A 15208-nucleotide genomic window follows, 5' to 3' on the forward strand; every position below is an offset into this window, starting at 1 on the left:
ACCATAGCACTAAGGACACAGGTGCCAGCCAGCTAGAAGAAAGGAAAGCAAACACTGGCCACCTGGGCTTGCCCTGTATTCACTGGTTGTTTCTCCAAGCTTCACTGCCCCAGTGATCCCTGAGACATTGTTTGATTCTCATTTCCCAGCTGCCTTGATGCAACGAGCAGAGGGAGCGTAAGGGTAGGTGCTGATGTTGAGCAGAAGAGAAGAGGACAGACAGACACCAAGAACTCCTACCCCTACATTTAATACTTTGGGGATTGAGAGAAGGAGGGGCTGCAGCCCCGGAGTCAAATTCTGCCCTGGGGTATTCCAAGTGGTACTTTGGGATTTATTACTTGTAAAGTTTTAATGTGACCGAGGGAGGGCAGAATTCCCAGGCAGTAACAGAGAAGCTGACTCCTCTGCTCTGGCATCACTCAACATTGCTTGCTTTCCTGCCTTAGGGAGCCCCTGTTCTGTCTGAAAGGAGGCAAAGGCTGCAACGCAGCAGACGGTAGATTCCTGCATGTTAGTTACCACCCACATCTCTGAGACAGAGACTTGGGCAGTAGCTACTAGGCTGCAGATGATCCCCTGGAATATGGCACTGGCTGGTTTTCTTTTTGCTCGCTTGAGATATCAGCGCATCACCATTTATCCAACATGTTCTAGAGAAAGCAAACATATTCGGATGCATGAAGGGGGAATGGATACAGTGGGGAAGGTGTCACTGGGTACTTGATTCATGCTGGGAAATGTAACAGATCTGGATAACAGGGAGTTCTGGATTACAGGGCTGACAAAGCTTTTCAGTATAGAATTGTAAAGAAAATAAATTAAGGGCTGCTTTGAGCCACCAGGTGGTGCTGTTCCTGCACCTTTTATTTTGTGTGCCTTGGAGCTCCATGAGAGGCCTCTGCCACATCAAGGGTGACTCCTATTCATTCCACACTGCAGGACTACCACCACTTGCTCTTCTTTTGGCACTTCTACAGCAAAATGACAAGCCCATGTTCAGACAAGACACAGCTCTGCTTTGCCGAGACCCACCGGGGAGCTGATGACTTCTCCATTTGTTTCTCCTTTGGATCAGCCGCCAATGGCAGGATATATTAAACTGCATTTTAAGTAGCCAGTTTTCTGTACATAATAGAAGCTGGTGACTGGCCAGCTCCTGACCAATCACGTGGCCTTTTCTGTGAGGACATGGACCTTTAAAGTGCAAGATGACTTTCCCCCCACAACCCCCACACAGACATGCTATGTAGGGTGATGAGCATAAGCTGAGCGTGCATGGCATGAGAATGGTGGACGCACGGATCACAGGCAGCTTACGGGAGGTGCTCACCATCAAATGCACACTGGAGCTCGACTTCCTTTTCTGGACACACCATTGAGAGAGGGGGAAAAAGAAGGAAGAGAGGCGATGAGAAGAAAAGCACAGAAACTATTCACCCGTTAGTGCCACCAACACTCCCCTGGGGCAGGAAGGAGAAGCAGAAGAAATGCAGACTCACGGAAAGGGTGCAAAGTACAGGCAGTGTTAACAAAGAACACCCCCCCACACACGGGAGGGGAGGGACAGGACCAGGGAGAAGACACCCAACATGTGCAGAGATGGGGGCGAGGAAGGAGGTACCAACATGCACAGAGCTGGAGGAGGGGAATGTTCACATGCAGAGGGGTGCCTGCAGGTGCCCGCAGACTAGGGACGAGGGAGAAGCACCGCTTCCCACAGAGAAGGGGCAGGCAGAGACCACCCCCATGCATGCAGATGACAGGGAGGGGTGCCAAGCACTCACAGGGCAGGAAAAGGAATGCACGTGGGAGAGCTTGGGGCACCTCCAGGTGCAGAGAACAGGGAAGGGTTCCCCATGCACACAGACAGGGGAAGCAAAAGGCACTCCCAAACAGAAAGGGGGAGGGGCAGGGGAGTTGATACACACTGCCAGGCACAGATGGGGGAGGGGCCCCCACACTCAGGGTCTGTCTGCACTACAAACAAGGTGTGTCCTTAACTTGGGTCAGCTAACCCAAGTTAAAATAGCACTGAAGGCATGGCAACTCTGCTTTTACCTTGCGTGAGCAGCTTGAACTCAGGCTATGGGGGAGCCTAGGGGCAAACCCTCCCTGTACCGTCACTGGAGCTAACCCCCAGGGGTCAGTTAAACTGTTCAATACCCACCCCTTCTGCAGGGTGACAACCCCTCCCCCCCCCCCCCGGCTGGTGTTCAGAGAGCCTCTCGCACACAGAAGTGGGATAAGGGGCACAAAGGGCCTTGGTCCTCGAAGACATCTCTCCCCCCGTTTTGTTAGCTTATGGGTCCCCACCTGGCCTGGGCATGAATCCAACCTTAATCCATTGCTCTGCCAGTGCTCTCACACATGTACAGAGGAAGTCATACAGACAGTGTCATTCAGAGAAATAGATGCTCCCCTCAACACACACACATAGCACCAGATGCATTCTCAGACACTCAGCATGGTTTGGGACCAGGCAGGCAGGGTATGAACAACTGCAAATAGAAATCTATTTCCTGCCTCATTCTGAGCCTGTATGTGAGAGTTTGGGGCTCTTGAGTAGTTGCAGACCTTCTCACATGTGGCCCACCACGCACCAATCTTCACAGAGGCAGCAGGAACTGGCCCTCATCCGCCCTATGTTCCAGGGCTTCCCCCAGCCTTCTCCCAGGGAATGTTAGCATCTCCACAAGCTTTTCTGAAACTTGCAGGGCCACCCAAAGGGCTGCAATTAATGATCTCGATGAAGATATAACCCCTAGGGAAGAGCATTCAAAGGACCATTTTTGAATACCCACACACCACTTTATGGGCTTCAGAACAGGGATTGTCCATCGGCTAAGTCAGCCAGCCAAATCCAGTCTCCTTTTAGGCCAAGTCAGAGCAAAGTGATGGGCTGGGTTGGAAAGCCAACAGCAATGACCTAAGCATCATCGTGGAACATGACAGTGAATCCTGGGACAACCAGAACCAAGAACACTGGCAACCAGCAGGGACACCTCTTCTCCTTCCCCCAGGGACAGATCTGTTTGTACTCTGCCACAGCTCCACTGGAGCCAATGGAGCCATTACCATTTACCCCAGCCAAGGAACCACCCCTCAAACTTTAGGCTTCACCGTCTTCTACAAATCTACGGAAGCATATGACAGACAGAACACAGTCTGATCTGCACCCATATGCTACAGGGAAGCTTCTCCCTGGGGGGGGGGGGGGGAGGAGAATCAACCTCATTCTGAGCTTTGATACATTTCCAAGAAGAAGAAAAAAAGGGAGGGTGGGGAGGAGAGACACAAGAGATGAGACATACAGATCTTCCAGGGCAGTTTATATTCGATTCCCATCTATACAGCATCAGCAAGACCACTGGCACAACAGACTTAAATAACTAGCTTGTGAAAATGGTAAGCTAAGAAACAGTTGTCTGTCAGATCTCAGTATCAACGCAGGGTCCAAACAAGTAATACAAAAAATACAGAAACAACCACCCTCTACCTCTCTCCCCAGGAATTACACAGGGAAGAGGAAATCTCAAGCTCTCTGCAGATTTGAATGTTAACCCACTAATCAAAGTACAGCTTAAATTCAAACACCAGTAACCGAACAGGAAGGCCTCTGGAAGTTTTGGACACCACATAATCCCCACCCCGTATAACAGGAAAAAAATACCAGATAAACAATAAGAAGTGGATGAACAGATTTTAACTCACACAAAAAAGGTAAGGAAACTAATTGAAACCTGCGGGTAGTGATCGATCTATTGGGGATCAATTTATCATGTCTCGTCTCGACACAATAAATCGATCCCCGAACACGTTCCCCGTCAACTCCGTAACTCCAGCTCGCGAGAGGCGGAAGCGGAGTCGACAGGGGCGCGGCAGCGGTCGACTTGCCGCCGTCCTCACAGGCAGGTAAGTTGACTTAAGATATGCTGACTTCAGCTACGCTATCTGCATAGCTGAAGTTGCGTATCTTAGGTCGACCCCACCCCCAGCGTAGACCAGGGCTAAGATTGTTCCACAAGACAGACGTAGGCATATCTTACGACTAGATACTACACGACTAATCAGTGCTCAAAAACATTTTTTAAAAAAAAGCATCCATGTCAAAATATACTTGAGATTGTGACAGCACTTGATAATACTGTCTGGCACCCATGGAGAGAAATGCAGCCCACCACAGCCACACCAAATTGCCCTAGTGCAATAAAGCACTTCAAGCAGGGCCAGAATGATATCCAAACCCAAAACCACTCATTCTCCATTTACAGGCACTTCCAGAGGGCCCCTTGCAGTAGTATTAGCACACACAAACCATAATGGTAGATGGCGCTCTCCATGGAAGTTAACTTATCAAATTGCTCTTAAAACAGCCAAATAACCCCTCCAGAAATGATAAAATACTTGCAGTCTCCAATAGAGGAAAGCTTGCAGCCCACAGCAATTTCTACATTTAAATATCCCGACCATCTAATCTAAAGGTATCGATTAGAACAACCTTCCAATGGTAATTAGTGAAGTTACTAGAGGAAGAGCACCTGTATATTAACAGACAATACAAAGCAGGGAGAGATTCCTTGTTCAAACAGTTAAAGGTGCTTTCTTTTATTTAACGACAGCAAAAAAAAAAGTGTGTTTCCAGATGCTGGAAATATGCCTCTGAGCCAGTGATGATGGAAACAGATCTCACTGTATTTACTGTTTTCCTGACCATGTGAGTATTCTAATGAGGCAACATCACGTCCTAAGAGACTGCCATAAAGTATCCCCAAATCTCTTTTCCTAACTCCAGAGGTCACAGTCAGGATCAGGGCCCCTTTGTGCTAGGTGCTGTGCACCAGATAGTCCTTGTCCCAAAGACCTTAACGTCTAAGATGACAAATAGCCAGCAGCAGGAGGAGCAGGATACAACCTACAGCAAACTGGCCATGGGGATGGTAGGCGCTAAGCTTGTTAGGTAACTCCTTTCTACAAAACAGAGGGATATATCAGCCATACACAGCAATGCCTTTACCAAGTTTTGGGCTGGTCAATTCCTTATGGACTTCCAGGAGAAGTGAGTACTGAGAGCCATCTGAAGGAGGGGGCTCTGGCCTTACAGCCCTGTTGAAAGGCAGGCTGTTCCATGAACAAAGGAATATGCGAGGAAGCAGACAGTGGCCAGCCAAGTCGAGAATCACTGGTGGACTAGAGGATGCCGGGGCAGGCAATGGGATAAGGGAGAAGACTGAATAAGTAGGGAGGGGAAGAAACGTGAAGGGCCTTGAAGAACAGAACAAGAAACTCCACCTTTACATGGTGAAAACTAGAAACGACGGGGGGATTCAGAGGGAGACGATGTGGTCAGACTTGGAGAGAGGAGGATCTTAGCAGCTGCCTTTTGACCTGATGTGTTGGCATGGTCTACACTAGAAAAGATTTACTAGTACATAGCTATACCAGGAAACTCTCCTAGCAGAGACACAGTTTATATCAACAAAAGATTGCTTTTGCCAGCACAGCTTTTATACAGGTTCCCTGAACAAAAACTATACCTGCAAAAGCACTTTTTACATTAGGGCTTTGGCTGGTATAAAAATGTCATAAAAAAATCACTCCTAACAGACATTACTATCCATCGGAAGTCTGACACGTTTGCCTAGCTTTAGGTGGGCTGAGAGTTTTCAATGGGAGGATGAAAGGTAAGGGGGCCCAGTTGGCCACTGCCTTATCCCTTGTATCAACACTTGCAGCGGGAGCACAATACAGGTTATGACTGGAGTAGAAAATTGGTCTTGTGGAAGGACACGGGACTTAGGAGACCTGGGTTCTATACCAAGCAGAGGGACTTATGGAAATGGTTTACCCAGCGTGTTTGATGAGTTGGGGATGATGCGGTGGTGGGACCAAGGGCTGGCCTTTGGGAATAGGAGAGAGAGATGAACAGGAACACTTGTATTGTGATGGGAAGGAGAAGTTATGGAGGAAAAACAAGCAGCCACCCATGAAAGGAGAGCAGAATATCTACATTGGGACTGGAGTGCAGAATTTTGCCTTCGGTAACCACAAACAAATGAGCAGAAATCACAACACTTCCCTATGAATCATCACCCCCCCTCCCACCGCCCCCGAGCACAACAGCAGTAATCTTAGAAATGGCAGGCAGAAATCATTCTAAACCCCACAGAAAATAAAAAGCAGACTAGACGATGCTGCAGGAAGTAAACAGTGACTCAAATCAAGTTAGCAAGAGTAGTTCCTGCTCTGGAGAAGCAAACTGGGTTCTGGGGTCTTAGCACAAGTATTTTACACGGCTTCTGAAAATGCAATCATCTGCAGGGAATTTTCTCTCAATGTGAGACTGGAAAGAGCATTCGTGGATATTAACACGCTTGCTACAAAACGCATCGCTGCACAAAGTGTGGTTATTCTGGGGTTTAAAGGGTAGAGGAATATCATGACACTGATATTGGGGACAGAGAAGCTCACCAAGCAAGTCACTTCAGCTCTCTATGCCTGTTTCCTCCCTCACCCTCTGTCTGCCTGTGTCTTTAGACTGGAAGCTATGCAGCCAAGATTCTCTTGCTATGCGTATGTGGAGCCTTGATTGCAGCTAAGGCCTCTAGGCACTATTGTAATACAAATAAATAAGAAAGTGGAGTAACAGTTTCCCCCATTGATGGCTGGAAGCACATATTCCCAGACGTAGATAACGATTTACTGGGAAAGAAAAGGAGGACTTGTGGCACCTTAGAGACTAACCAATTTATTTGAGCATAAGCTTTCGTGAGCTGAGCTGTAGCTCACGAAAGCTAATGCTCAAATAAATTTGTGCAACATGACAGTGAACCCTGGGGCAACCAGAACCAAGAACACTGGCAACCAGCAGGGACACCTCTTCTCCTTCCCCCAGGGACAGATCTGTTTGTACTCTGCCACAGCTCCACTGGAGCCATTACCATTTACCCCATCCAAGGAACAGAGGAGAGTTTGGATCTGCAGCATAAACCTCACCACACCAAATGCTGAAACTTTTAATACTTTCCAGCCCAGTTCTCTCTTAAGCTACGTATACACAGCTGCCATTGATGACAGTGGAAGATGTGCATGTGAGAGATCTGAATGATGGTGTGGTGAGTTTGGGATGGGTACAGTATGCATGAGTGGCAGAGCCATGAATAAAAATTACGTAGCTCATTCTGAGCATCGCTGAAACCTCCAGCGCCCCCACCATCCCATATATGCTGTGTGAGACAGAGAAACTGTTTTCAGACTGGTTCAGTGTGTTCATTAAAAGTTACTGGGACCATTTTTTGGTATCTCCCACCCAGAAAGCAAGGTGCTTGTTACCATGAAACCAAATGCAAAGAGCTCAGAGTCAAAAAAAAATATAAATAATACATTTTAAACTACTAAAATACCTAAAATAGCACTTCTGCCCATAAAAATGTAATGAATGTGTAATCAGGTCTCCCAGGGCCCTCTAGGGCTAGGAATGAGTGCTGGACCACGACAAATCAATGGGACTTCCCTTGCTAAATGGGAAATGCTACTGTTTGTAACCATGGGCAGTGACATGATCAACTTTAAAACTGTGATGTATTTATGTAGACAAAGATAATCGCTGATGCAGGAGAGAATCAGGACTATCCTTGGTCTGAGCCCAGTGGTTTTCTTTTGGGGGTGGGGGGGACGGATTCTGTATGAGAAGGGAAAAGAAAGATGCATTAGTGTGGCAGGTACATTTAAAAACAGCAGCTGTTTGGGATGTTCTAACAAGCCCTGGGGAGATGCAATCCAATGGTTGGCAGAGGGCAGGTGAGACAGTCGAAAGTACACGATCCATTTATATTACATGGTGCTGCAATTTATCACACTGATATTACCCTGTAACCGGGTGGTCACTCCTTTCAAGGGTTTGGGAGCAGCCAGCCCTGTTCTTGAGAGGTGGCCAGCAGGGAGGCGCTGGGAAACAGCTAACCCAGCGACTGGGTCTGAGTCCCAGCTGGAGAATATAAATGAGGGCCCAGCTCCATGAGGGAGCCTGGGGCAGGAGAGGCCTGAAAGTACACTCTCTGTGGCCTTCTGCAAATCCCCTTCGGCTGGAGGAGGACTTTAGCTATCAGAGGGCTTTACAATCTAAGGCCTTGTCTGCACTAGAGTTTTGTTGACAAAAGTTATGCCAGTTTAATTAAACCGCTGTTGCATGTCCACACTAGCTCCTTATGTTGGCAGAGCACATCCATACTAACAGCTCTTGCATTGACAGAGAGAGCCGTGCACTATGGGTAGGTATCCCACTATGCAACTGGCCGCAGGGTGCTTTAGGAAGGGTCTGCAATGCCTCATGGGGCAGATACAGTATCATTTGATTCAGGTTTCTCAATCAAATCGTTCCGTGGGCATCCTAGTAGATTGCCAGCTGCTTTTCAACTGAAGTGTGGGGGGGAGTGTATATGTGAGAGAGACAGTGTGCGTTGGGTAGTGTGCGTGTGTTGGGGGAGTGTGTGTCGACATGCTGTCTATTTAAGTTCAGACAGCCACCTGAGCAACCAATCCTGAAACAGGGGAGAGGGGGACACCCACATCAGCTCCTGGCTTTGCACAGCAGTTTTCCTCCCCTCCTCCCCCAGCAGCAGAGGCCCATTCTTCCTGCCTGCCACTGTGTGCCCAGGAGAGCAGGATTCCACATTAATGGTTCTCTGCTTCCCTCTGAGTTCTCCCACAGCATCATTTCACATAATGTTCGATCAGTGCAAGTTCCACTTGCTGTGCAACCTCTATTGCCGTTCAAGCCCCGAATTCATCCCCCCAATCACAACCACAGCACACAAAAAGAGGCAAAGAGTGCATCGACATAGCTGAAATGTAAAAAGTTCTTTCCCCTTGTCCTCAGTTTTGCTAAAGCAGCAAAACATGGGGCATGGCTCATCTTATGGCCACCGACACTACTATGCTTGAAGTTGTGGGTAGGAGCTATGGAACCCACCTGAAACTTTACAACCTTTATTTCAGTGTGGCGAGCACCATTTGTCATATGTTTCTATTGCCCTTGTGGAATCCTGAAGGTGCCTGGGGATGGCCAATGTCACAGCTCTAAATTCTGCTGGCTGATCAATGCCCCAGGGATAAAGCGCTTGCCTTGACAGGAGTTCAAATCCTGTTCAAGTTGTTTAATAATGGAGGGTGGACTGAAATATCACATCGCTTTGCTCAGCCAGATCTTGCTTTTGCTCAGTGACCTAAAACAGAGTACATTAGTTCTGTGCTAATGGCCTCACTGTACATTTCACAAAGATGCATGTGGAGGTTTGTTGCTAATCTGGAGGAGTCTGGTCACTGCAAACTGGAAGCCAGGGGAAAAACAGAGATTTTCTCTCTCACTTAATAAAAGAGAAAATGATACATTCCCAAGGCATCCAGTGGCAAAGGCTTCCCAATGGGTGGAAACGTGAGGGCAATATCATTCTGAGGAAGTGTGAGAAGCAGCCTAAAAGTGGGACATTCAGGCACCAGACTAGGCACCCCAACTTCGCCAAGTAACCACGTGAAACAAAGTACTCTGCCTGTTCACACCTGTTCTAAACCTGCATCTTATGTGCCAGACTCAGCAATGCTCATCTGAAACTTGTCTCTTTTAGGGGAAGGGGAGGCATGGGAGGGACACCCCAAAGCTGACAGGATATTTAAGGGGAAGGGAAGGCATGGGAGGGACACCGCAAAGCAGACAGGATATTTAAGGGGAGGGGGACATGGGAGGGACACCGCAAAGCAGACAGGATATTTAAGGGGAGGGGGACATGGGAGGGACACCCCAAAGCTGACAGGATATTTAGATAGTAAAGAGGACAGAGCTGAAGTTGAGCTATCACAATAGGGGACTGAATGATAAACAGTCAGCTACCAGGATCCAGGAACAGACCCTCTATGCATTCCTGTCTCCAGCTCAGATCAGAAATGGACAAGGATGGCCAACCCAGAGACTAAAATTACAAAACACACTAAGCAGCAGCAGCAGGAGAGGCAAGCAGAGCGACAATGGAACCCATCTTTAGGCTGGTGGATGTAAAGACGTTAGAAGTCCTGTCAGCGGTGCTGCCCAGTTAAGGCAGGCTTGTGCCTACCTGCTCCGACACTGTGCTGCGCCCTAGAAGTGGCCAGCAGCAGGACCAGCTTCTAGGCAGGGAGGCCATGGGGCTCCGTGTGCTGCCGTGTGTGTATCCATCCTGGTACTGGCAGCTTCCAGGGCACAGTGTAGTCCACTGTGCCAGGACACGGTGCCTGTCTCTGCACCCCGGCTGTGCCACTGACCGGGAATCGCCAGAGGTAAGTCCATACCCCTACCCCGTGCCCCAATCCCCAGCCCCAGCCCTGAGGCCCCCGAAACCTGGAACCCCTTCCTGCAGCCCAAACCCCTCATCCCTGGTCCCACCCCAGAGCCTGCACCCCTAGCCCAGACCCCTTCCCGGGCCCCAACCCCCTGCCCCAGCCCTGAGCCCCCTCCCACACCCTGAACCCCTCATTCCTGGCCCCAACCTGCAGCCTTCACCCCACACTACAACCCTCTGTTCCAGCCTTGAGACCCTCCAGCACCCCGAGCCCCTCATCCCCAGCTCTGTTGGCTCGCAGGCTTCAACAATTTTCTTCAACTGGGTCCCCAGAAAAAAGTTTGAAAACTACTGATCTAGAAGACAGAAGAGTATTGAATGAGAAGGCGCCAGCTGCTGGTCAATCAATATAGCAGCACTGAGGTGACCCAAGAAGCAGCCTCCACTAAGACCAAGACGAGGATGGCATGCAAAGGGAAGATAGGTTAAATCTTTCATGTCAGAGGTCTCTGAAACGGTGCAACTGCGTGGCAATCAGATGTGCCAACCCAGCTCTGAGTGCAGGACACAGATGGCAATGTAGCCTCACTCAGCCAGCCTGTTAGCTGAAGGGAAGAGCCATTGCAGTCATGGACACCACTGGAAGACAGAGAGAGAAGCAACAAAACCCCTAGGATGGAGAAGAATGTTCACACCCAGGTAACATGGGAGAGGGGGAGAGAAAGAGAGAGAGAGAGAGAGAGGTCTGCCCCGAACCCGAGTGCTTCCAACCACAGTGTCGAGTAAGAAGTGATATGGGTTGGTCAATGGAAAAGCTTCCATGATATTTAGCATTAGACCCACACAAGTAAAATACATTACCAAGCAAAAATATTTGTTTCTCTCTCTCTTTAGCAAGTTTCAGAATTCAGGGAAGCAAGGAACGGAAAGCACCAGCTAGAGCCAGACAGCCTTTGTGAAAGGGCTGTGAAGACTCCAACAGCTCTCTAGATGCCCTTCAATCTTGCTTTAGAGCACCCACTGTCATCTCAGTCCTGCCCATCCTGTGCAGTGCACTGCTCTACTGTTCCCCTCAGTTCTGACCTCCTCCCCACTACTGGACTGCTAAGCTTCCTTCAGGGCTAGGAGAATGCATCTTAGCTTTGTTTCCGTTGAAGAGAACGGAGCATGCTGGTGTTTGGGAGGAGAGAGTTCACATGTGACCATTTGCTTACAGTCCCCAGATATGATACAGCGGCAGAAAGGAGGCACCTGTTTTCTGTGCATACAGAGCATTCTGTTCAAGAGAACAAATGCCCCTCCTGCACATTCCAGGGGCTTCATTCTCTGCCTTCCCATACAAGCTCATTTGAACTTTAGGGGTTACAGTTATTCTGCAGGGCTGATGAACGCTCTATAGTTGTCAAAGGTGAATCCAGCTTTATTCTTTTCAGGGAAAAAGGTACCCAACACCTTCGGGGACCTGCTCAGCATGTACACTTCATGGAGGAGTAAAATCTCTTCCAAATATAGGTCTCCTCCCTACCACAATGCCTCCAAGCAAAAGGCTGCATGTCAAAGACTGTACAGGTTCCACTTCTGCAAGGGTTTGATCTAGAGTAATAATATTCACCCACCCTCCCCAGGGAGCCTGGGGGATAGTAAAAGGTCTCTGAGGACAGCACCATTTCACAAGCCTGGAAGATTCCAATAAGACATGCAGTTGCATGATCTGCTTCTTTTTCAGCTTTTTCTTTGAGCTGCTGGGAGACGCTGAAGCAGAGACCTGCTGTTCTTAAGTCCACAGCCTTCCAGGACCAGCCCTGCCTCCTCCGTTTTGCTATGATGTTTTACGAAGCAGCCAGTGAGAGACTCCTCAGGCTAGTAACCAGCCTCCTTGCATCACTGAACAAGAAGAGCTGGTGCATAGACATGTGTCTGGTAACAGAAGCAAGAGCCTGTGTTCAGACAAGGAGACTCCCACGTGGAGACGTTTCATAAGCAACAAGGAGTCTGGTGGCACCTTAAAGACTAACAGATTTATTTGGCCATAAACTTTCCTGGGTGAAACACCCACTTCTTCAGATGCATTTGGGCATAAGCTTTCGTGGGTAAAACACCACTTCTTCAGATGCATGCATGCATGCAACTGAAGAAGTGGCGTTTTACCCATGAAAGCTCATGGCCAAATAAATCTGTTGGTCTTTAAGGTGCCACCAGACTCCTAGTTGTTTTTGTGGTTACAGACTAACACAGTTAACCCCTGATACTTGGTTTCATAAGCATGCGCTCTAGAGGAAAGACTTACACATTTCATGTCTTTTTGGCTGGGGGGAAAGAAGCCTAGTATTTCACTCAAATCTCATCAGGGAGGACACCCCCAGCCACAGAAATGCTGCATTACACCAGAGCACCTACTACAGCAACAGAAAAAATAAATGTATCTCCACTCCTCACCAGCCTGCTCTGGGTAATTGCACCTTTATGCCATGGAGCCTTCCAGGGGCCAAGCCTCACCACTACCTCAGTAAGACTCAGTCAGTAGGAGAGAACAGGATAATTATTGCCTCAGCATGCATGACATAAAACCCCCAGCAGGAGGAGAACAAAAAACAGTCACAGGGTAAAACAAGGAGGGAAATTGTTCCAGTTACAGGGCAGCATCAGAACATAGCAGCAGCCATACTGGGTTGGACCAATGGTCCATCTAGCCCAGTGTCCTGTCTGCTGACAGCAGCAGGTGCCTTGTACACCAGAGGGAATGAACAGAACAGACAATTATCGAGTGATCCATCCCCTGTCGTCCACTCCCAGCTTCTGGTAATCAGAGGCTGAGGACACCCAGAGCATGGGGTTCCATCCCCGCCCATCCTGGCTAACAGGCATTGATGGACCTAGCCTCCAGGAACGTATGTAGTTCTTTTTTGAACCGCATTTTAGTTTTGGCCTTCACATCATCCCCTGACAATGAGTTCTACAAGTTGTCTGTGCATTGTGTGAAGTAGTACTGAATGCAGTATTCAAGGTGTGGGCATACCATGGATTCATATAAAACGGTTACCTACCTTTCATAACTGTTGTTCTTCGAGATGTGTTGCTCATGTCGATTCCATTCTAGGTGTGTACGCACCCAGATGTGCAGCAGAAGATTTTTGCCTTAGTAGTATCCGTAGGGTTGGCAATGGCGCCCTCTGGAGTGCCACGCTCATGCATTGGTATATCAGGCGCTGCCGGTCCTACGCCCTCCCAGTTCCTTCTTGCCAGTAACTCCGACAGAGGGGCAGGAGGATGGGTAATGGAATCGACAGGAGCAACACATCTCGAAGAACAACAATTATGCAAGGTAGGTAACGGTTTTGCCTTATTGGAGTACTTGCTCATGTCGATTCCATTCTAGGTGACTCTCAAGCAGTATCCCTGTGGCAGGCTCAGAGTTCACAGTCATGGGGCTTGCAACACTGCTCTGCTAAAGCCAGCATTGTCTTGGGCTTGCTTGGTGAGTGCACAATGAAATGTAAACGTCTGTATAGACAACCAAGTAGCAGCCCTGCAGATATCCTGAAATGGCACCTGGGCCAGGAAGGCTGCCGACAAAGTCTGAGCCCTAGTCGAGTGTGCAGTCACGGTCGCCAATGGAGGCACTTTTGCTAGGTCATAGCAGTAACAGATGTAGGCTGTGATCCACGACTAAATCCTCTGTGAAGACCCTGGGTGACCTCTCATCCTGTCTGCCACTTCAACCAACAATTGCGTTGACTTACAAAATGGCTTGATGCTGTCAATGTAGAAGGCAAGCGCCCTCCTGATGTCCAGGGTGTGCAATTTGTGCTCCTCTTCTGATTTGTGAGGCTTCGGAAAGAAGACAGGTAAGTATATGTCTTGGCTGGTATGAAACTGTGAAACCACCTTGGGCAGGAACACTGGATGCAGTTACAGCTTGTCCTTGTAGACCACTGTATAGGGTGGCTCTGAAGTAAGCACCCTGATCTCAGAGACCCTATGGGAACACATTATTGCAACCAGGAAAGACTTTCCAGGAGGAGGAGGAGGAGGAGAAGGAGAAGGGAGCAGGAAGCTAAAGGCTCGAAGGGAGGACCCATGAGCCATGACAGCATGAGAATTCAGGTCCCAGGGAGGGACCAGATCCCTGGGTAGAGAGGCTCCAGACCTTTCAAAAACCGGACCGTTATGTCGTGAGTGAAAACTGACTTGCCCTGGAGCAGAGGGTGGAAGGCAGAAATAGCAGCCAAGTGGACTTTGATTGAAGATAAGGACAACCCCTGCAGCTTGAGCTGCAGAAGATAGTCCAGGATCACCTGCAGTGAGGCCTACTGAGTCCGGATACCCCGGTCTGAGGCCCAGCATGGGAACCTCTTCCACTTGGCCAAGTCGGTTGCTCTGGTGGAGGGCTCTCTGCTACCCAGCAAAACCTGCTGGGCCTGGGCTGAGCATTCTGTTCGTCTGCATTTAGCCAGAGAGGCAGCTGCTGTGGGGGGACCACTGAAAGGTTTATCAGCGGGCTGAACCCTTGCTGCCAAGGCTATGCAGGAGCGGCCAGAATAGCCTTTGCCCTCTGCTGTTTACTCTTCATGAGGACTCTGTGGATTAGTGATACCGGCAGGAAGGCATACATCAGAGCCTCCGAACATGGGAGCAGAAAGACGTCTGACAGGGAGCCCCTGTCCAATCCCCAGAATGAGGAGAACGCATGGCATTTCCTGTTCTGATGGGATGTGAACAGGTCCACCTGTGGAGTCCCCCACCTCCGGAAGATAATGCTGACCGCCTCCGGGTGGAGCAACCACTTATGATGAGACGAGAAGGTCCTGCTGAGGCAATCTGCTACCACGTTCTTGGCTCCAGGCAGATGCATGGCCACCAGATGGATGGCATGCCACACACACAAGCCCCAAAGGTGG

General features: G+C 49.1%; 1 protein-coding gene across 32 annotated transcripts in view; it reads right to left on the reverse strand.

Moving 5' to 3' along the window:
• Positions 1-15208, reverse strand: part of CAMK2G (calcium/calmodulin dependent protein kinase II gamma) — a 177056-nt gene that overhangs the window by 19353 nt on the left and 142495 nt on the right. For 16 of the 32 annotated variants that reach the window (XM_048859066.2, XM_048859058.2, XM_048859057.2 and 13 more), the window contains one exon: positions 1334-1366. The exons of the other annotated variants lie outside the window; for them this stretch is intronic. In XM_048859066.2, coding sequence (XP_048715023.1) covers positions 1334-1366 — 33 coding nt within the window. The remainder of the gene's footprint in view (positions 1-1333; positions 1367-15208) is intronic. 32 annotated transcript variants of the gene reach the window in all.

The sequence above is a fragment of the Caretta caretta genome, chromosome 7 (genome assembly GCF_965140235.1).
Source record: "Caretta caretta isolate rCarCar2 chromosome 7, rCarCar1.hap1, whole genome shotgun sequence".
NCBI lineage: Eukaryota > Metazoa > Chordata > Testudines > Cheloniidae > Caretta > Caretta caretta.